The sequence below is a fragment of the Bubalus bubalis genome, chromosome 16, assembly GCF_019923935.1.
Source record: "Bubalus bubalis isolate 160015118507 breed Murrah chromosome 16, NDDB_SH_1, whole genome shotgun sequence".
NCBI lineage: Eukaryota > Metazoa > Chordata > Mammalia > Artiodactyla > Bovidae > Bubalus > Bubalus bubalis.
This window is the reverse complement of record NC_059172.1, coordinates 69,923,694-69,947,182: the sequence shown is the minus strand read 5'-3', so window position 1 is coordinate 69,947,182 and position 23,489 is coordinate 69,923,694. Positions and strand designations below refer to the sequence as shown.

Sequence of the window (23,489 nt, the reverse complement as noted above, 5' to 3'; positions counted from 1 at the left end):
TGGACTGTAGCCTGCCAGGCTCCTCTGTCCATGGGATTCTCCAGGCCAGAATACTGGAGTGGGTTGCCATTTCCTTCTTCAGGCAATCGTCCCAATCCAGGGATTGAACCCGCGTCTCCTGCATTGGCGGGTGGATTCTTTCCCACTGAGCCACCTGGGAAGCCCCAGAAAGCTGCTGATAAACTCTGGCTACCTCCTGTGGTGGGTAGATTCACTTTATTTTACTCCTAATTACCCAACTACATAGTCTGCGAGCCCTATACTCTGTTTTCACACGAAGAACTTGGGAAGAGTCACCGTTCAACAGAAAGCCACATCAGATGGGGGGGGCGGTCTCCTTCTGGGGCTCCGTAAGGGGAGTTTGGAGGGAGACAGACTGGCCAAGAGAGGATGTCTGCCTGCCAGGAACGCAGCGGCTAAAGGGAGCATGTGGGAGACAGGGCGGTGCCTAATAAAAGGGCACCGGAAATGGGGAGACGGCAAAAGCTCCTATTTCATCACCACTGAACTCTGTATATTTTAAGAAAGGCATTTCAGAGCTCCTGGTTTATTTCTCATTTGGGACCTGCCTCCTGACTACGATGAGCCCAGGCAATCTAAAAGGCCTCGCGACTATTCCCTGCGGTGCAGAGGCCCCGGCCCAGGATTCAGGACAGAGGCCAGAGCTTGCGGGCGACTCTCTCCAGCAGCAGGCACGGGGTTAGGGCAGGGAGATGGCAGAGCGGGGCGCCCAGCTCAGGAGCCCCCTCTCCTCCTCTGAGCTCCAGGACATGCGGGTCCTCCAGCTGTCTTCCCGAAGTTACGCCAGGAGGCGGAGGCTGGGGGCTGCCCAGTTTGCCCTTTAGTCTCATGCGTCACATCTGCATGCATGCAGGGGTCCAGGGGTCCCCGCAGAGAAGAGCTCCTTTGGGTAGAAGGCAGGACAGGTAAGAACCCAAGCTTTCAGCCCCTACCCATGTTTTATCGTCAAGTACATGGGCTCCTGGTCAGATAGACCTGGGTTCCAATCCTGCCATCTTTCACAAGTGACTTGCCCGAGGTTTTTGAGCCTCAGTTTCCTTGTCTTTAAAATGGGGCCAACCAGGTTGTTAAGACTGAAGGCAGGAACACATGCAGGTCACAACAGCCATCGCTGCAGACTGGAGGTGGGCCCCTCGCTCTCCCCGCGCTCACACTGAGGAAGCCTTTGCCAAGCCTGGGTTGGGGGCGTGGGCTGGGTAGGCAAGAGAGGTTTCTGCTAAAAGACAAAGGACTAGAGAACAAAGAGGGCATCTCATCCTCCCTGACAGTGTCCCCAGGCCACTGTCCCCTCGGGACGGCACTGCACCTGGGGACTTTCCTGGCATTTATTCTGAGGCCCCACCATTTACCACGTGACTTCTACCGAAGCCCCCCACACTTCCCATGACCCTAAGAGACTAACAAGGCAACAACATCCGCCACGTCCATCATGGGGTGCGGAGACACGTCTGACCCCAGCCCAGACTCAGGGCCCAGGGACGTCTCAAGGGAACGCTCAGATGCCATCAAAGTGGCCACTATCTCCCGGGCCCACGTCCCTGTGTTTCCTCTTTCCGTACTTGTCTGGAGGGGTGGGTAGGGGGTGGATGGCAAGCTCCAGTGGCCTGGATGACTCATTTCCTCCTTGGGATCAGAGCAGGAGTTCCACAAGGAGGGGGTGGTGGTGGAGGGGTGCAGTGGGGGACTGGAGGCCTCTGGAAGCAAAACAGCAAGTGAGGCCGCCTCCAGGAGTAAAATGAGATGAAATTCAACCCACACTGACTGAGCGCCGGGTACGTAAGTTCCTAGGGAAAGAAAAGAGCAAATGAGAGGGAAAGAATTGTTTTTTTTTTTTTAATCCATTTATTATATACAATATTAAGGCACAAATTTAAGCAGCAAAGGATAGGAAAATCTTTGGCTGACCGACAGGATCAATATTTGCTGTGGGGGACACAACCGTCTTCCTGAATTTCCCTGCTCTGTACACAGACCCATCTGGCCGTTGCAGCTCTGGGCTCCCCGCCCCCCCAGGACAGACCAGCCATACAAAGATGCCACAATGATACATTAGAGTCTGCTGGACAGAACACAGCACACGCACCCGGCAGGAAGCGCGGTGGCACCCAAGCCAGCAGAGTTCTGGCCGAGGTGGGTGCCTGACCCGCCCTGCCTCACAGAATGTCCCAGATTCCGCTCCGCAAAAGGGGGAAAACACCTTAAATCAAAGAAAACCACTACGGGTCAGTCTGTTCACATCCCAGTTTGTAATAAATACTTATAGGTGTCTCTGTGTGAACAGAATTCTAGGTAAACCACATGGAAACAGACCACTGGGCACCAGAACTCCAGAGCTGATACAAGAGAACGCTGTATATGGGTTCCATTATACTGAAAACAGTGCTTTAATTCCGTGAAGAAGCAAAGTTTCACGACAAAGAAACACCCCGGTTTTGGCCTAATATGACAATAACATGCACTTAAGTCTAACATGGTTTTATGGAATTCCGACTGGAGGCAGATAGATACTCATGAATGTGCGTTTACATCCGTGTGTACGCAGAGATGTGAACACGTATAAGGCGTGGCAAAAGAGCAGCTTTTTTTTTTTTAATCCATTGGAAGTTACATGTACTAGTGATTACTGTTTTCCTTTGAAGTGGTCACTCTGAAAGGAGTCCAAAGATGCAGTATCCCCAGGAACATCTTAGGGACTTTTTTTTTTTTAAAAGAAAGCTAAAAGGATGTGACTTACCTTCATCACCCATTTTTACTTATCCAACTGAGTCAATGACTTGGGTTTATTTCCAAACTTAAACCCATTCTCAAAGGATGATGCTCCCTCATCTCTAAGGATAACCAGAGGAACGTGTCAGGCCTCCAAATCCATCCTAACAGAGGTGTTTTCAGAACGTTTCTACTTGGACAACACCGTAGTCATCAGCAAGAGTCTCACAAGGCAGGGTGAAATGAAACACTTGGATCTTTTGGATATTAAGAAAAGAAACTCGACATACAATCTTAGAGCCACATCTCATATGTATGCACTGACAATATATACAGGTCTTTTTTTTTTAAATGCATGTCTTTAGATACCTTTAAATTACCAAACAAGAAAAGGGGGTGCTACTTAAAAGCGAGAGGAAAAAAAAAACTGCTTATTAGGTCCAGAAGAAATCTATTTACTGAAGCGCTAACCTTTTCATGCTCGCAGCTGATCAGCTTCTGGTAACTTCTTAATGACTCTGCCCATCTTCCATGGAGCCACACACAAGGGGCACCCACTGAACTACCCTCATGTTGAATGAAGACATTCTAAACACATGGTTTAATTAGCAAAAAAAAAAAAAAAAAAAAAAAAAAAAACAGAAGAAGAAGAGAAAAAACATTTGTAAAGCATACACTGCAGCTGCGTCACGCGTGGGAATAGGCGGGCAGTTTTGGGCAGGATGTTCTGTGTTAAAGGAGACTCTCTGACTCCCTCATATCACGGCCACGATCCTCCCTGGCTCAGGAGGAGTGTGAGATCACGGGGGGCACACAGAAGCTCGCCCACCAGCGCCAGGGCACATATGCTGGCTGTAGGACTTTGTTTTGGAAGACACACCTCTCTGCTCATGTGAGCTCCCTGCCTCCAAACCTTGCAACCCGCCACCTACTCTTAGAACCCTGCCTTTTCTGATGTCTGTGTTCACACCAGGCTCTGGGACTCAGGATGCAGTGGGGGGAGTTTCTATCACCATCAGCTACCAAGGAGGAATGGAGAAGGAAACGGCCACCCACTCCAGTATTCTTGCCTGAAGAATCCCTGGACAGAGGAGCCTGGAGGGTTACATGCAGCCCATGGGGTCGCACGAGTCAGACATGACTTAAGAGACTAAATCACCAGCACTGCAGAGGATGAAGCAGGAGACATCTCTAACTGTTGGCACTTAGCATCACAAGGTCAAAGCCGGGAGACAACAAACAGCAGGGATGGCTGACTGTTCTGCAGGGGGCATTCCGGCACACCTGGATACCCAGCCCAAGTCCTGTGTAGTCAAACGCACAAGTGAGTCCTAAAGAGCAAGCTCCGCAAACCTAAAGAAAGAAAGGAGGGCCCCCGCTCTCTGCCTCCAACCCAAGTCCCAGGAGGGACACGGCAGCCCTGTCCTGCGTGTCCGCTCTGAGCAGGCGCAGCGCAACGCTGTGGCTGGCCTCCAACCTGTGGGAAGCTGAAGACAAGCTGAGAAGAAAACATCAAGGAAAGGCTCTGCACACACTCAGAAATTAGTGCCAGAAAGCAGCGACATCGCCTGCTCCACACGGTACCCCGGGTGGCACGCGGAAACTGCCAGATGACATGCTCGAGGAGGAGGCAGGGTGACTCCGGCATGTCATCACCCAGGGCCAAGGCCTTGACCCTTCACCCTGAGACAGGGCTCAGGAGTTCATGGTCAGACACCACAATGGGATGTTCTGGAGGAGACCCGGCCTCTGGATTACACACAAATAAGAGCTTTATAAAACAGACTTTGTGGCCTAGTGTAACAGTACAGACTTCCAAGCTGTGTTTACGGGCAGTCCTAGCAGTTCAGAGGGTCGGGGGGATGAAGAAGGGAGCTGCGTGTGTGTGCGCATGTGCATAGACACACACAGGGGATGGAGCGGGTCAAGGTGTGACCCAAAAAGACGCTCATCACCCCCAAGTCAGAGGCAGTCTGGCCCGCGTCAAGGCTGCTCTCCCAAACCCTCGGTCCAGCCGGTCTCTCCTGCGGAAGGGACTTGACCTCCCTGGACCCGTTTCCTCCTCTGTGAAATAAGGATATAAACCTGCCCCTGCTCCCATGTGGTCCGAGGATGCACTGAAAGGTACCCAGTGCTTGCACACAGTTGGCACTAAAAAATGGAGTAAGGATTCTTTTCCAAAAATCCAATGAGATCATGTATCATCAACGGCGAGAACGCACAGTGGGAGTTCAGTATCTGCTTTCTCCTAAAGGCAAGCAAGGCTTCGAGAAATCTACAGAGATGAAGAGCAGTGAGGCCCTCGCTGGGCCGGAAATCTGCCATAAAAGAAGAGATTTCAAAGCTGTAAGTCCCTTTTGTTGCAGAGGAGGCAGGTCAGAAGCAAAAAAGGTGGACAGACACCACAGCACAGTAGAAAAACGGTGACGTCTTGTACTGTGAGTTACCAGGCCTGGCAACTCGGGGACCAAGGAAAGCCAGCGAGCTTCGTGCCTGTGCTGCCAATGAGATGCGCTGGGGCCTAAAGACGAGGCTCTGGCTCTCCCCCATTTCTGGGGGACACAGCTCACATTTGGGGTGGCCCAGGCCTGGACAGCAGTGGGGGGGGGCACCTCTTATTTCTAGATACTAATTTTTTCCTTTCTCAACATCAATCAGGGGTCAAAAGGTCCTTAAGAGAGTCGGCTGCCATCAACTGAGCCTCATCACTTGTCGAAAGTGAAAGAGAAGAGAGATGGGACGGGGAGCCCTCTGCCCCACCACACCCATGTGTCCATACTCGCCACACCCCTGCACCACCCATGAGGTTCACTGCTGCGGTGGAACCAGGGACTGCTCGGCCCCGCAAAGCCACTCTGGTTCCTCAGGCTGCACAACCCTCAGTGATGCTTAAAGTGGGACCGCAGAAGGCAACATGCGTGATACACAGAGTCCCCCACAGAGCCAGGCCTGAGGTGCATCCCTTCTGTTTATTCTGACCACCAGGCAGCTCCGAGAAGCTCCTGGGCAAAGCCAGCAGTTTCCTTCCCTCCACTCACACTCATCACCCTCTTCTACCATGTGGATCTGGGGAGGCTTCACCCAGGTTACAGGGCTCCCCACAGGTGGCCCTCGTGGTAAAGAGCCCACCTGCCAAGGCAGGAGACGTAAGAGACACGGGTTCGATCCCTGGGTTGGGAAGATCCCCGGGAGGATGGCATGGCAACCCATTCCAGCATTCTTGCCTGGAGAATCGCCATGGACAGAGGAGCCTGGCGGGCTACGGTCCACAGGGTTGCACAGAGTTGGACATGACTGAAGCGACTTAGCAGGCAGGTAGGCACCCAGGTTACACTCCAAAAACCAACCCTTCAAAGAGCTACCCCAGCCAACTTTCTGAAGTGATGGGGTCTTCAGGGCTTCATTTGGGTGGGATGCGAGAAAGTCTCAGATCATGGGCATGAGGACCCAGGGTGACAGAAATGCCGCTGGCCTGGAGGGAACAAATTCATCAGGACCCCACAAGGGCATCTGATGGCTTGACTAGCCTCTCTCCTCTGATCCAGCACCTTCCAGGTTTGTAAAGGAAGCCGACATCTGAGAAGTCAGATGCAAAACCCTACAAGGGGAAAAGGGGGCCACGGCCTCACTCATTCTGGGCTCTTGGACCTGGTGCTTCTGTCTTACTTTGGACCAGTTGCTTCGAACTAAACCCTTGAACAACCCAACCACACTGTATCGATACTGGCCTATTAGGTTACGAAGCAAGTCCCCAGCAGGGCAAACCCGACTGCTGACAGCCACAGAATCTGTGTGCTCACCAACTACATCCAGAAGGATCCAAGGGGATGGCAGAGCAGGGGCCACAAACAGTAGCAAGCGGGACAAGGTACCAGAGGAGATTCTAGATGCCACCAAGTCAAGTGTCCCTTGGTTCCTGGAGTGCAATCCTGAAAGTCCTATCTCAATGGAGCAATGAGGTGGAGATACAGAACTCCACGCAAGAGCTGATGTGAGGGGAGAAAGTTGTGGTGGCAGGAGCTTAATGCAGGACGTCACAGTGGCCGTGAATCCTCTGTCTCATCGGAGCTGACCAAGTTCACTGTCAGAAGGTCAACTGCTGTAGCCCAACTCCTCCAAGGCAGAGGAAACTGCCAGGAAGCCACCAAAAGGCTTTGTCCCACTAGTCACTGTGCATGATGACCGATCAGATACTGCTCTGGCAAACCCCAGACCGAAGGAACTCTGCAAGGCTTATTACAACAGGGAAAAAAATGAAGGAAAAAAGGGTATAATGAAAGAGAATGAGGCAGAGACAGAGATGAACTCAGAGATGTGAGCGGGGGTGAACCCCAAGACCAGAAAGCTCCCATTCTGCTTAGAATATACTGCTCAGTGCAGAAAAGCCAAGAAGGCCCATAACCTCCTGAAAATCCAAACCAATCAGGTACAGAGGTGGAGATGGCCTTCTAAACCCTCCATCACCCTGGACATTTCTCCTCCCTGCCACACCCACATGCATTCACAGGACACATCATGGAGGGCACAGGTGAAATGACGTTGTGTCAAGACAGACTGAGAGATTTCTAGGAGGTTCTACTCAAAACAAGCCAAGAGGCAAGGAGAATGGGTGTATTCCAAGGAAGATCCATGCTCAGGTTTAGCTGTTTATAACCAGACCATGGGTGTACACAGACCCTCCCCGAGAGGTACATTTTTCTGTACAATGAAAAAATTTCATTTCCTAGATCTTCTTTGTTTCCAAACCTACATGCATCTTCTCTCTTCCACCGTAAGCAGTAAAAATCCACGGCATCCTCTTTATCTTCAGTCATGTAGGTCTTGTGTTTTTGTTTTAACATTTATAAAAAGTATTCTCACTAATCTGAAATCCTTATCTGCTCAAACCATCCCTGATTTCCCATCCGCAACCTTCGTGATCTTTCTTTCTCTTTGCCACGTTCCTTGCGCCTCGGTGTTCCACTGTTAAATTCAACAGGGAGCCCAGGGTTAGATGAGAACTTCCATCATCTCCCCGTCGGGGAACTCGGGCTTGTGGAGTAAGTTGCTGACGCGGCCTTTGTGGTCAGGCGACTTTCCATGGCCGGGAGAGTTCTCTGCCAAACAGAAGGGACATATCAGTGGCCCGTTCCCCAGGAGGATCACAGGCCTACCCAGCTCTCTCTAAAATGGAACCACTTCAAGTACCACCCACCACCACCGGCGCACACAGGTTAAGGCCACAGAGCCCAGCTTTGGTGGACCAAAGCTAAATGCCTGGGCCTGGGATTCAGACACAAAGAACACAACCAGGACGTGATGGGAGAGGTCTGAGCGGGGGAAGGGGGCATTAGGACTTTGTGCGGGGACCTCACCCACCCCGCTCCCCTCCTTTCCTCTACATTATCAAGTGCCTACAATGAGGCAGGTCCCTCCCCGGTTCCCTGCCTTCTTGGCAAAAGGGCATCCCAAGAATTACATCTCCAAAAATCAACAACATTATGTATACTTGTTTATTTTGGAGAATGAACACAGGGAACCCCGTTGGAGGAAACAACTCATTTATGCCCAGGAGCCCCCACCTCCTCCAAAGGATTCCCGAGCAGAGGGATCCTCACCCCACAACTATGAATAGTCCAAAGCCAAGTCTACTCTCTCCAAGGACATTTCTGGACTCATTGCAAAACTCCTCCCAATCTGTCTTCTCTTAAATGTTTGAAAGCAACTCCTCAGCACTGGCCTGGGTGCTGGGCCAGTTCACCCATCTTAAATCTACCTTCTGCTTCAATCGGGACTGAATCAGTGTCTCCTTCAGTCGACACTGAATCCTTGATGAGTAAACACCCTGAAGGCAACATCTCTGTACCCCATGCTCTTGATGGACCTGGTACCTGGTACCAGCTCCCAAACATACGGGGGGTGGGGGAGTTGGGGGGACTAATTCCTTAACATCCCTCGGAGGGTTTGTCTGCATACCTTCTGGGGAAGGGCTAGCTATTAAACATACGCTAAAAGGACAAATGCACTTTCTGTGCTCTTTTAAATGGTAATAAGTTAGGAGTCTCTACACACATTTTAGGGCTTCCCAGGTGGCACTAGTGGTAAAGAACATGCCTGCCAATGCAGGAGACATGATGCTGGATCAGGAAGACCCCCTGGAGTAGGAAATGGCAACCCACTTCAGTATTCTTGCCTGGAGAATTCCATGAACAGAGGAGCCTGGCGGGCTACAGTCTATGGAGTCACAGAGTGGGATATGACAGAAGCGACTTAGCATGCAAGCACACATATTTCAATTCCAGAATAATAAAGAGCCTGCAGAGTCTAGGGCATCCCTGGTGGCTCAGATGGCAAAGAATCTGCCTGCACTGTAGAAGACCCAGGTTCCATCCATGGGTTGGGAAGCTCCCCTGGAGAAGGGAATGGCAACTCACTCCAGTATTCTTGCCTAGAAAATCCCATGGACGGAGGAGCCTGGCGGGCTACAGTCCATAGAATTGCAAAGATTCAGACACGATGGAGTGACTAACACTTTGCAGAGCCTAAATGCATCAGAGTAACCATACCATAGAAAGTGAAATCACTCAGTCATGTCCAACTCTTTGTGACCCTGTGGACTATAGCATACCAGGCTCCTCTGTCCATGGGATTCTCCAGGCAAGAATACTGGAGTGGGTTGCCATTGCCTTCTCCAACCATACCATAAGATAACCCATAAGTGGGAGTAGGTTGGTAGCCCGACTCCCTCCCCAGCTCAACAGAAGCCCTTCCCCCACCCGACAGGACAGGGAGCTCTATGGAGCGTGAGAGCAGGTGGAGACCTCATACCCAGTTTCTCTGCTGTGCCCTTGGCCGCTGGGTGCTTCAGCACGGGGCTGTTGGAAGGGGTCCCGCTGAGCCTGCTGCGCGTGGGCAGGGAGGCCACGCCAGGCCAGAAGAGCTCGGCACTCTTGTCGGTCTGCGTGCTGCTGTCCTTGCTGCCCGTCTTGGCGTGGGCACTGCTGGCCGACGTGCTGGGGCCTGGGGGCGAAAGCGTGGCGGCAGAGGGGGTGGGCAGCAGGGGGGTGGATGCATGGTCGTGGTGCTCCTTCCCCAGCAGCAGCCCTGTGGGTGGAAGAACAGCTTCTTCAGTGCCGTGCCTCAAGAAGCAAGACCCATCGGCTCGGCAGGGATACAGGCGCCAGCAAAGAGAACAGACGTCTGTACAGGCTGAGGAGCGGTGGACTGGGAGATCAGGCCTGACACACATACACACCTAGGTGGCACTCGTGGCCAAGAACCCACCTGCCAGTGCAGGCGATGCAGGAGACTCGGGTTCGATCCCTGGGTCAGGAAGATCCCCTGAAGGAGGGCATGGCTACCCACTCCACTATTCTTGCCTGGAGAATCTCATGGACAGAGGAGTATGGGGTTGCAGAGAGTCAGACATAACTGAGCTTACACACACGTATAAAAGAGGCGGCTAGTGGAAACCTGCTGTATAGCACAGGGAGCCCAGCTCCATGCTCTGTGGATGGAATGGGGGTCACAGTGGGAAGGGGGTCCAAGGGGGAGGGACTATATGTATATGGATGGCTGATTCACTTTCCTGTAGAGCAGAAACTAACACAACATTATAAGGCAAGTACGTTGCCAACAAAGGTCCGTCGAGTCAAAGCTATGATTTTTCCAGTAGTCATGTATGGATCTGAGTGTTGGACTACAGAGAAAGCTGAGTGCAGAAGAATTGATGCTTTTGAACTGTGGTGTTGGAGAAGACTTAGTCCCTTGGACTGCAAGGAGATCTAACCAGTCCATCCTAAAAGAGATCAGTCCTGGGTGTTCACTGGAGGGATTGATGTTGAAGCTGAAACTCCAATACTTTGGCCACCTGATGTGAAGAACTGACTCACTGGAAAAGACCCTGATGCTGGGAAAGATTGAAGGTGGGAGAAAAAGGGGATGACAGAGGATGAAATGGTTGGATGGCATCACCGACTCAATGGACATGAGTTTGAGTAAACTCTGGGAGCTGGTGATGGACAGGGAGGCCTGGCGTGCTGCAGTCCATGGGGCTGCAAAAGAATCGGACATGACTGAGCGATTGAACTGAATACCCCAATTAAAAACCAAAAACAAAAAACCTAGCATGGGGCATGGGAGGAGCTGTCACGTAAACTGGTTATAACATGACAAATGATAGGATACTGCTATTCTGAGGATGCTATGGAAAGAAGAGAGAAGAGGTGCCTTACAGGTAGAGGGTCAAGGGGCGGGGGCACTCCTGCAAGGCTTTCTGGAGACAGTGCTTTCTTTCCATATGCAGCCCAGGAGGGCTAGTCCTGAGCAGTGGCGGCGTGTCTAAGAAAACCTGAAGGCTTCTCTGCTACTAGACACAGCCCTGTTGGCCTGCTGCTCTGCTTAACAGCCCCCAACTCCGCTCCTCTCTGGTAATAATGAATTGTCTCCCCAGGGCCTGAGTCAAAACCGCATGCCTCCTGGTCACAGCAACAGAGTTGTGTACAATATTCCCCAGAGGGCTCCTTGTGATGAAGAGCCATGTCCTCCAAGAGGCAGGAAGCCAGCTGAGTTCCTGGGGAGGGCCGCTCAGCTCTTTTCTCCCCACCCGTCCCAAGACCAAAGCGTCCAGGGTGGGAAGAGGGTGGCCAGCTGGCCAAAAGGGAGGCATGATGTGCCCCGTTTCCTCAATGTCTTTCTGCAAGCTGGACAGCACAGCAACTGTTCTAATAGTGAAGTACAGCCCTCGTTCAGAAAAGCGCCAGCACTCCACACCAGCCTACAGAAAGTGCGGTAAGCACAATCAAGCGTCCGTTCATTTAACGAAGTTCGCACAGTCTCCTTGGTAGGGCTTTTTCAGGGTGCCCATTCACAATGCAGCACAACTCAATCCAGTCTGTCTACAGCGATGCTTCTCAACGTGTTCACACATCAATTACTTGCATATAGTTAAGATGAAGATTCAAGTCAGCGGGGGACCTTGAGCTTGTTTCTCTAAGAAGCTCCCAGGCGATGCTGGTGGTACTGGCCCACAGACCACACCTTGAGGAGCAAGAGGCCTTCACTAGGTGCTTCCCAGACATCATCTCAGTTCATATGAGGTAGGTTCTGTTGCTCTCTTTTGTTTTATAGAAAAGGAAATGGCCAAAATTAGTGTCTCACAGTGGAGAAGTAGCAGAAATGGCATTTGAAGCCAGAGGTGCCTGCCTTTAAGTCCACCTTCTGTCCTTTTCCACCTCATCACTCTACTCCTGCGTGGAAAGCCACAGTCTGATGAGAATATTCCTGTGCAACTAAGCCACTGGCCGGTCATCTCACCTGGGAGCCCCTGAGCCATCAGACAGGGATCTGCCTCCTTCCGGAGCCCCTCAGACAAGAGACCGTGGGAACGCTGAGGGGCCTGTGCAGGAGGTCTGTGGGAATTGAACGTGTGCCTCCCTCTGCAGTGGGAGGGCTCCACTCTGTCTTGCGACACGTGGACACTGATCACAGTAACGAGGGGGAATGCGAGTGCGGAGAACACAGGAGCTCTTCCTGCAGCCGGGTCCTCCGCTCCCAGGCCTGGCTGCGACACATCAAATGCTACCGGTACAGGCAGCCCCCAGGGAAATGCCTGCCTGGCTGGATGTCACAGACGGGCCTCTGCCAGAGAGGTTTCTATGGGAGCGGAGCATGTGCCGAGTCCCCTCCAAAGTCCACCTGAGCACCACTGCCGAGGCTCTGTAAACGGGGAGGGGAGCTAAGAGTCCTTGGGAGGGACTTTGAAGATCCCAGCTGCTGTCCACACGCCTCCTCTTTGAAGTGCATTTCCTTGGAGGGCAGGGGCTACGGAAGTAACCCATGGGGGGACTTCAAAAGGAGATAGCGGCTGGGTGCCTTTGATTCCCCCCCCAAGTCTGTCAGCTTCCTCCTGGAAGCTCTTATCCCCTTTGACATGAAGCAGCCAGGCTCCTCCACTGTCCTGGGCTGACAAAAACAGGCTCTTGGCTCCACGGATAAACAAAACACACTCTGACCCAGGGAAATGCATCAAAGAAGGGCCAGGCCCCTGGGGCTGCAGAGTCAGGGACAAGAGCAGAGGACGTGTGACTGGGAGTGCTGCCTGTGACCCGGGCAGCTCTGTCTCATCCTTTCTGACTCAGCGAGCTGGGCCGCTGGTCCCCGTCACCCTAGGAAACCAGTCCATGGCTATGACTGTGTTTGCAGAATGCTCTTCCAAACTCTGCCTGTGCAACAACAATCCAACAAAATACCACCAGCAGCCCCTTATGCGAGAGCACTGCTTGCAAAGCGCTTTCTCTCCAGTATGTCATTTTGGCCTTGCAATGACCCCATGGGGTACAGCAGGGAAGACACCTCCAGACACCACCCAGCTTTTCTAGACACAGAAGCAGAGGTGGAGCAGTCCTACCACTGGTCTGGGGCAGAACCAAGTTCAGAGGCCTGAAGTCTCAAAGTCTTCTTCCTACTAAAAATTTTTATAGTGTAAGACACCTTAGCTTTCCAGTAATAATGATAATGATTATGTGAGTCAACTCAAGGCTAACAGTGACTGATGGGGTGGCCTTTGCTTCCACCACCAAAGTATGATGCATTATCCTTCCTACGCCTCCACTGGAGACTCCTGGACACTCACAGGCAGGTCTGGCTCAGTCTCTTGTGGGGTCACTGCTCTTTTCTCCTGGGTCCTGGTGTGCACAAGGTTTTGTTTGTGCCCTCCAAGAGTCTGTTTCCCCAGTCCTGTGGAAGTTCTGTAATCAAATCCCACTGGCCTTCAAATTCCCTGGGAGTTCTCAGTCCCTTTGCCAGATCCCCAGGTTGGGAAATCTGGTTTGGGTCCCAGAACTTTCGCAACAGTGCAAACACTTCTTTGGTATAACTGTTCTCCAGTTTGTGGGTTGTCTGCTCGGTGGTTCTATGGTGGGGCTCACATCCCACACCTCCCAGGTCTGCTGCAGCCAGAGGCCCTGTTCCCGTGGCAGGCAACTGGTGACCCATGCCCTGCCCATCAGAGCAAGACTCAGATTCCCCCACAGCCAGTCCCTCCCATCAGGAAGCTTCTACAAGCCTCTTATCCTCATCCATCAGAGGGCAGACAGAATGGAAACCACAGTCACAGAAAACCAACCAAACTGATCACGAGGATCACAGCCTTCTCTAACTCAATGAAACTATGAGCCATGCTGTGTAGGGTCACCCAAGACCGACAAGTCATGGTGGAGAGTTCTATCAAAACATGGTCCACTGGAGAGTGAATGGCAAACCACTTCAGTATACTTCAGAAGAATACTGAGAAAAACCATATGAATGGTATGAAAAGGCAAAAAGATAAGACATTGAAAGATGAACTCCCCAGGTCAGTAGGTGCCCAATCTGCTACTGGAGAAGACTGGAGAAAGAGCTGCAGAAAGAATGAAGAGGTTGATCCAAAGTGGAAACAATTACCCATTTGTGGATGTGACTGGTGTTGGAAGTAAAGTCCTATGCTGTAAAGAGCAATATTGCATAGAAACCTGGAATGTTAGGTCCATGAATCAAGGTAAATCGGAAGTGGTAAAACAGGAGATAGCAACAGTGAATATTGACATTTTAGGAATCAGTGAACTAAAAAGGATCGAATTGGGCAAATTTAATTCAGATGACCATTACATCTACTATTGTGGTAAGAATCCCTTAGTAGAAATGGAGTAGCCCTCATAGTCAACAAAAGAGTCTGAAATGCAGTACTTGGGTGCAATCTCAAAAATGAGATTTTTTTTGTTCATTTCCAAGGCAAGCCATTCAGTATCACAGTAACCCAAGTCTATGTCCCAACCACAAATGCCAAAGAAGCTAAAGTTGAATGGTTCTATGAGGGCCTACAAGAACTTCTACAACTAAAACCAAAAAAAGATGTCTTTTTCATCATAGAGGACTGGACTGCAAAAGTAGGAAGTCAACAGATACCTGGAGTAACAGGCAACTTTGGGCTTGGAGTACAAAATGAAGCAAGGCAAAGGCTAACAAGTTTTGTCAAGACAATGCACTGCTCATAGCAAATACGCTCTTCCAACAACACAAGAGGTGACTCTACACATGGACATCACCAGATGGTCAACACCAAAATCAGATTGATTATATTCTTTGCAGACAAAGATGGAGACGCTCTATACAGTCAGCAAAAATAAGACTTGGAGCTGACTGTGGCTCAGATCATGAACTCCTTATTGTCAAATTCAGACTTGAAGAAAGAAGGGAAAACCACTAAACCATTCAGGTATGACCTAAATCAAATCCATTACGATTATACAGTGGAAGTGACAAATAGATTCAAGGGATACGATCTGATAGATAAGAGTGCCTTAAGAACTATTAACAGGAGTTTGTAACACTGTGTAGGAGGACGTGATCAAAACCATCTCCAAGAAGGAGAAATGCAAAAAGGCAAAATGGTTGTCTGAGGAGGCGTTACAAATAGCTGAGAAAAGAAGAGAAGCTAAAGGCAAAGGAGAAAAGGAAAGATATACCCATTTGAATGCAGAGTTCCAAAGAATAGCAAGGAGAGATAAGAAAGCCTTCCTCAGTGATCAATGCATAGAAATAGAGGAAAACAATAGAATGGGAAAGACTAGAGATCTCTCCAAGAAAATTAGAGATGGCAAGGGAACATTTTATGCAAAGATGGGCTCGATAAAGGACAGAAACAGTATGGCCTTAACAGAAACAGAAGATATTAAGAAGAGGTGGCAAGAATACACACAACTACTATACAAAAAAGATCTTAATGACCCAGATAACCACGATGGTGTGACCACTCACCTAGAGCCAGACATCTTAGAGTGCGAAGTCATGTGGGCCTTAGGAAGCATCAAGATGAATAAAGCTGGTGGAGGTGATGGAATTTCAGGTGAGCTATTTCAAATCCTAAAACATGATGCTGTGAAAGTGCTGCACTCAATATGCCAGCAAATATGGAAAACTCAGCAGTGGCTACAGAACTGGTAAAGGTCAGTTTTCATTCCAATCCCAAAGAAAGGCAAGGCCAAAGAATGTTCAAACTACCACATAACTGCACTCATCTCACACACTAGCAAAGCAATGCTCAAAATTCTCAAAGCTAAGTTTTAATAGTACATGAACGGAGAACTTCCAAATGTTCAAGTTGGATTTAGAAAAGGCAGAGGAACCAGAGATCAAATTGCCAACATTCTTTGGATCACTGAAAATTCAAGAGAATTCCAGAAAAACATCTACTTATGTTTCACTGACTACTTTAGTCAAAGACTAAAGCCTTTGACTGTGTGGATTACAACAAACTGTGGAAAATTCTTCAAGAGATGGGAATACCAGACCACCTGACCTGCCTCCTGAGAAATCTGTATGCAGGTCAGGAAGCAACAGTTAGAACTGGACATGGAACAATGGACTGGTTCCAAATTGGGAAAGGAGTAGGTCAAGACTGTATATTGTCACCTTGCTTATTTAACTTACATGCAGAGTACATCATGAGAAATGCTGGGCTGGATGAAGCACAAGCTGGAACCAAAACTTCCGAGAGAAATATCAATAACCTCAGATATGCAGATGACACCACCCTGATGGCAGATGAAGAGGAATTGAAGAGCCTCTTGATGAAAGTGAAAGAGGAGACTGAAAAAGTTGGCTTAAAGTTCAACATTCAGAAAATTAAGATCATGGCATCTGATTCCATCACTTCATGGCAAATAGATGGGGAAACAATGGCAACAGTGACAGACTTTATTTTCTTGGGCTCCAAAATCACTGCAGATGGTTATCGCAGCCATGAAATTAAGATGCTTGCTCCTTGGAAGAAAAGTTATGACAAGCCTAGACAGCATATTACAAAGCAGTCATATTACTTTGCCAACAAAGGTCCATATAGTCAAAGCTATGGTTTTTCCCATCATCCACTCATGTATGGATGTGAGAGTTGGACCATAAAGAAAGCTGAGTGCTGAAGAACTGATGCTTTTGAACTGTGGTGCTGGAGATGACTCTTGAAAGTCCCTTGGTCAGCAAGGACATCAGAGCAGTCAATCCTAAAGGAAATCACTCCTGAATACTCACTGGAAGGACTGATGCTTAAGCTGAAGCCCCAATACTTTGGCCACCTGATAAGGTTTTTTCATTAGAAAAGGCTCTGATGCTGGGAAAGATCGACAGCAAGAGGAGAAGGGGACTACAGAAAATGAGATGGTTGGATGGTATCACCGAGCTGATGGAAATGAGTTTGAGCCAAGTTCTGGTAGATGGTGAAAGACAGGGAAGCCTGGTGTGCTGCAGTCCATGGGGTCACAAAGAGTCGCACACAACTGAGCGAGGGAACCGAACTTCACATGTGAATAAACTGAGACTTGGAGATACTCAAAATTCCTACTTTCACAAGGGGGTCTGAACTCCATTGGCCAGCTGAGGTGCCTCAGTGTTTGACTCTTGCTCTTCAGAGGCTCACGTGAGGAGTGGAGGGGCTCACCTATGCAGGGGTGGGGCTTGCCTGGGGGTGAGTGGGGCTCACTTACGGAGGGAGGACCTTGCCTGAGGGGGTGGGGCTCACCTGTAGAGGGGTGGGGTTTGCTTGGGGAGGGGCGGGGCTTGTTGAGGGGGTGGGGCTGACCTGCAGAGGGGCAGAGCTTGCTTGGGAGGGGCGGGGCTTGTTGAGGAGGGTGGGGCTCACCTATGCTTCCCTTCCAGGTCTTCTCCTCCTTTCTCTCCTCAGCCAACTGGCTGCTGGTGAGCGAGGTCTGGCGGGAGTGAGTCCCGGTGGCTGCTGCAATGGATGGCACAGAGCGAGCGGGTCTCAGGCTGGAGGAGTCCGTCTTCCCGGCATCTTTACGGGATCGCTGCTGGAGGACCTTAATCATGGCGTCCTTCTCTATGATTTTGGCATGGAGATTTTTAATACTGTGTAAGAAAACAAAACAGTCATGATCAAAATCCATGGGATGACAGGGATATTTATATTTTTCTCAGGACCCCACAGATTTTAACTATAATTCCAAGGACAGAGTTAACTGCTGCCTATGTCTTCAGTTACAATCTCAATTGTAGAAGACTGATCTTTTGTAGTACCTGAAAAGGGGACACATTCTCTGGCCCCTTAGGAGGCTCTGGGACCGCGAGGACACACAGTTTGAGTGCGTGTGGCTACCTGGCAGGGACATCTTGGACTGAAGTGTGTCTAGAAGCCTGGCAGTAGGAAGGGTGCAAGGAACTACGGGGAAACACACACAAACTCAAGCCTCACACAGGGTGGGCTGCTCAGGAGAGTCAATTTGCCTATTTTCTGAGGGGGGGGTGCGGGGTTCGGGAAATGGACAAGTTTTCTGTGAGAAGATGATGTTTTCCTCCCTGAAGGTCAAAGATGAGAATCAGGAGACATGTGAGTTCTTTTTCACAACCTAAGTAGTAACTTGCTGAGTTTATCAACGACTCAGCCATGCAGTCCTATTTTCACATCTGCAGAATGAGAAGCTCAGCTTCCCAGGGCTTAACAGGGAGGGCTGGGGGTGGGCGGCAGGCTAGCTCTGCGATGTCACAAAGCCTGCTGGAGGACTTCTTGTTTACTTCAGGAGAAAAACACATTGGCTACATATGTTCTTTATTACTGGCTGGAATATATAAATACTGGCTCAAAAACTCTGAGACTCTGACATATGATGTTTCCCTCTGTCCAGCTGATAATGTCGAGTAGGCTGTTGAGACAGACACCCAGAAAACACATGGGCTTCTAAATTCTTGTTACTAGCCTCCACCTAAATATCTGCATCTGACATGAAATTAGCTCCCAGAGACCTCGGGCTCCAGGCCCCTTGTTAACAGGACTCTTTCCCTGGAATGCAAACTTGGAGGGCTCAAGCTGAAGGCTATCTAGAACGGGAAGGGGCTGGAGACGAGTGCACACAGCGGGCTGGTGGCCCCACCGGGCTTGCGAGGTGGGTGGCAGGCGTGGGGCCCGGGGGGCTGGGCACGGCTGTCCCTTACGTGTACTCCATGTCCTGACACCTCCTGGTGGCCTGCACCACCTCCTCCTCCTCCTGCCAGATGTGGGCCTCCAGCGAGCTCTCGCCATAGCTGCCATTCCTCGAGTGGTTGACGATCGTGGTGTCCCTGGCAACACGGAACACACACACAGACTGATGTCAGTCAGTTCTCTCCCTGAACCGCTAGAACGAAGCTAGTATCTAGGGAAAATAAAATGCAAAAGTTCCAAATTTCCTGCCCCTTCTACCAATGATCCTGAATCATAAGAGACATGGTGTGTGCTGAATACAGACACTGTACATTTACAGGTTTAAGGGCCAGTGTCTCCTAACATGTGGACACCGGATAGTATCATGTCAGTTAGTATGTCCATGCTTGTGCTCTTTCACACTTCTTTCTTGCTTTCTCAACCAGCATTCAGGTGTTATTCTGTTTCTCCCCCACTTAGGAGCTATCTCAGTGTTTTACAGTAGATGGGGACTCAGGAAATGCCTGAAACAGAGACTGGTCCTCCTGGACAGCAAGGCCCCGGCTGGAGTCCCCTCCACGCTTGCGTCCGGCTCGCTTCTCCTGTGAGCCCCTGCCTAGGATTCAGGTCCGTTCAGTGCGACAACCATGCCAGGCAGGAGGACACAAACATGAAGAAGACACACCCCGTGTCCTGGGAAAGTCCAGTCGAGGGGGTGGAGTCGGGGAGGGGCAGACAGAGGGAGACCACCAAGTAGTGCTGCTGGCAGCAGGTGCCTGGCTGAAAACAGCTGGTCAACGGGGACTGCTCTCCCGTCACTGGTTCTGTCAATATAATTACTCCTAACAGGGCTTCCCTGGTGCCTCAGACGGTAAAGAATCTGCCTGCAGTGCACAAGACCCCGGTTCGATCCCTGGGTCAGGAAGATCCCCTGGAGGAGGGCATGGCAACGCACTCCAGTACTCTTGCCTGGAGAATTCCACAGACAGAAGAACCTGGCAGCCATGGTCCATGGGGTCACAAAGAGTCGGACACAACCAACACTTTCTCTTTCAATGATGACTGGTAAAGACAAGATAATCGTGTCATCTAAGTCAGTGGTCCTTAACCTTTTTGGCACTAGGGACAGGTTTCATGAAAGACGATTTGTCCACAGGGGTGGGGTGGGGTGGCAGAGGGTGGATGGTTCAGGCGATGATGTGAGCGATGGGGAGTGACAGACAGATGAAGAAGCTTCAGTTGCTCTGTCATTCCGTTGCTCCTAAGAGGCCATGGTACTGGTTCTTGGCCTGGGGGTTGAGGATCTCTGAATTCTAAGAGATCTAAGCACGTCTGAGGCTGAAAGGCACAATCTTAAACTAGGAAGTGAATCTTTAGTTAAAGAAGTGATCCAGCTTCACATCCCTTTAACTTCACATTACAGTGTTAAAATCTTAAAGTTCTTTTCTAGAACACCTAAAAGTAGCAAAAAGAGGGGCCTTCTTGCATGTGTTCATGAGGGAGTGTTTCATCATGTCTGGACCTGGGTGAAGCACATTACCCGAGGTATCTCATGTAGCTCTCTCAGGAACTTGGGCAGTAAGCATGATTATCCTCATTTTACAGATGAACAAATGAATGAGTTTGCAAGAGCACCCAGTTAGTGAAGGCAGAGGGATTCAAATCCAGATATCCCTGACTCCAGAGTCCATGCTCTTAACCTTCACACTCCTCAGTGTCCCGTGTCTTTATGAAGAAGGCCTCAGCAAAGGTCCACGAATGATAAGATAATCCAACAAAGAGGGCACATGTGAGAATGTGGCCAAGTGCAAACTGCCTAAAACAAATCAGAACGCCTAACAACACAGGGAGCCAGCAGAGTGCTTTAAACATACTGACACAATTATAAATTCACTCCATGGTGCTCAAAACTCATCAATACAGGGTATTAGAGCCAGAAACATTTTCAACTGATTTATTTTTAGAGAATTTGCTGGAGACAGATTTAAAAATTCATATTTATACTATCAAGGACAGGAGGTACAATTAGATGCAAACAACTTAGAAGGTATACACACACAACTCGCAACAAAATATTACATTGCTTTGAAATGTTTAAAAAGTTTCAAAACTTCCCCACCCACACAAAACAGCCTAGCCTCTCAAACTTCTGATCACTGGTGCCAAAAATGCATCAAGATGGCAAAAGCAGTTGGTACACAAATATCACAGTGCCTATAAACATGAAGTATGCAGCAATGGCTGCTAAGTCACTAAGCTAATGGCTGGAAATAGTCACTTTTGCCAGTTCTTACGTAGCCATTTAGCATCTCAGCAATAAGGGCTCAGAATTTTGACCTTTCTCAAAAATTCTTCATTTTCCCTTTCTCCCTTTTTGTTAACAGCAAAGCCATGCTAAACTACAGAGGTTTTCTTTGAAAAGAACAGTAAGATAGGAGTTACAAATGTGACCTCCTCTGAACTGACTTTTCCCAAGACTGGGGGAAGCAGTGGTCAGTAGAAGAGAGGGAAGTTTCCCACGGAATTGTTAGATGCTCAGTAATGACATGTGAAAGCAAAAAAAGGGGAAGGGAGGGACGGTGCAAAGTGACCCATCCACCTACGAATCCATCCAGGACTTTAAACAGAGCTAAGGAGGAGAGCAACAGGGCTGGGTAAATCCCACAGGATTATTGTCTGAGAGCAAGAGGCCTTTCCCCTGCTTGAAGGATGACAGATGGCCAAGGCTGGGCCTAACATAGTGGGATGGGGCTGACTGCGTGTGGGCTCTGGCTGGTTCAACTCACAACACTCCGCCACCCCCATCCTGTGCCCACTGAGCAGTCTCATGCCTCAGACCTGTTCTATCCCCTACTTCTGACTTTACATTCCAGTCCCATTTGTCTTGGAGAAGGCAATGGCACCCCACTCCAGTACTCTTGCCTGGAAAATCCCATGGGCGGAGGAGCCTGGTAGGCTGCAGTCCATGGGCTTGCTAAGAGTCGGACACGACTGAGCGACCTCACTTTCACTTTTCACTTTCATGCACTGGAGAAGGAAACGGCAATCCACTCCAGTGTTCTTGCCTGGAGAATCCCAGGGACGGGGGAGCCTGGCGGGCTGCCCTCTGTGGGGTTGCACAGAGTCGGACATGACTGAAGCGACTTAGCAGCAGCAGCAGCCCATTTGTCTCCGGAACCCCTCTTCTTTTTTTGGTTATTGTTTAGTTACGAAGTCCTGTCCAACTCTTTCACGACACCTTGGACTATAGCCCACCAGGCTCCTCTATCCACAGCATTTCCCAGGCAGGAATACTGGAGTGAGTTGCCATTTCTTTCTCCAGGGTATCTTCCCGATCTAGGGATCAAACCTGAGTTTCCTTCATTGACAGGTGGATTCTTTACCACTGAGCCATCAAGGAAGCCCTCCTGGGGATCCCAAGCATGCATCCAATCTGATAAATCAGGAGTTGAGACAATGACCCATAACAGCCTTGGTCATGCTTCCAAGGTAGCGCTATTGGGGTTTCTGTGTTCTCAGCCAGGGGAATACAGTCTTGCACATCACCAGTCAAGAATTATAATTTCCATTTCAGAAATTAGGTAATTTCTGAGTAAAGTAAGTGACACTCAGAAAGGCCTTGTGCAGTCACACACCTACAGTGGGCAAAAAGCAGGCCGTGAGAGCCCTGACTGGCAGAACGCACAGCCTTGCAGGTCAGCGCAGCGAAAGTGCATGCGGGTGAGACAGAAGGGCTGAAAGTGGACGTCCTGCCTGCCTACTCGGTGTTCTTTCCATCAAAAGTCATGCAGATTCCCAGGGCAACCACTGACAGGCAGGCGTTAGACTAAGCTGGCAAACAAGGCCACATCCCTCCATGCAACTTTATGATGGGCTGTTCTCTGCCTCGGGATCCAGAGGTGATTTAGTTATTAGCTCAGAAAACAAAGAGCTGAAGATAAAAACACTTCAGTTATGTAAAAAATCAAAAGTGTTTCCAAGGGCTTCACCAATGTCACCCACACATTTCAAGGGCTGGCCTGAGGCTGTAACTTCCTCCATGGCTGGAGCTGCACCTCACCGAGATTGATACGCATCCTGAATGCCTATTTCCACTCCCAAAGACACACTAGGAGGGGACCTGGTGGGCTATTTTCCCTCACAGGACCGACATACAGAATCAACACTTGAGACTAAGGATCCCCAAATAGTCATTTTCCACTTGGGTCTGCAGATGCAAGTGTGCTGAGCGTCCAGAGGAGGCATCTGTGCCCACGTGGGTAGCACTGGTCTCTCTCTGAGTTCCTGGAGGTGCCATCTGGGCATTCAGCTAGCAATTCTCTACCTGGGTAATGAACATGGCAGCCCACGCGCAACTTATAAAGTAACTCCCCCAAACCACAAGCGACCTTCTCTACCTCATTCAAGAAGAAATCCCACAGCCCAAGAAGTGGAGGGCTGACTAAATGACAGCATTCTCTTCTCCTGCCTGGTTCACACACTACCATCCCCAATGGTACAACAATAACTCTTATTTAGTCCAGTTTTATTGATGCTCCTTTAAAATCTGAGGCTCTCCGCCAAATATGCTGACTCAAAATTTTGGTAAATTCCAAACAACTCTGAATTCAATGCCCAATACAACTTATGGCAAAAAGGAGGTGGTGAGAATCCGGACTAGCAGAACACACAGCCTTGCAGGTCTGTGCAGCAGAAGTGAATGCAGGCTAGGTCCAGCAGTCGAGGGAAACGACCTGCTCATTCAGACAAGGGTAGAACCTAACAGAATTATCGTGTGAATTATCGAGCGTTTTGAGCTAATTTTTAAAGAAAGAGTAAGGCTGTGCATCCACAGCAA

The 23,489-nt window shown here is 49.8% G+C and overlaps 1 protein-coding gene across 5 annotated transcripts in view; it reads right to left on the bottom strand.

The window, feature by feature from the left end:
• Window positions 1–1,843: 1,843 nt before the first annotated feature.
• Window positions 1,844–23,489, bottom strand: part of AMOTL1 (angiomotin like 1) — a 199,079-nt gene continuing 177,433 nt past the window's right edge. For all 5 annotated transcript variants that reach the window (XM_045163007.1, XM_045163005.1, XM_045163006.1 and 2 more), the window contains 4 exons: window positions 18,685–18,810; window positions 17,378–17,604; window positions 9,535–9,810; window positions 1,844–7,823 (listed from right to left, as the gene is read on the bottom strand). In XM_045163007.1, coding sequence (XP_045018942.1) covers window positions 7,717–7,823; window positions 9,535–9,810; window positions 17,378–17,604; window positions 18,685–18,810 — 736 coding nt within the window. In that variant the 3' untranslated portion in view covers window positions 1,844–7,716. The remainder of the gene's footprint in view (window positions 7,824–9,534; window positions 9,811–17,377; window positions 17,605–18,684; window positions 18,811–23,489) is intronic.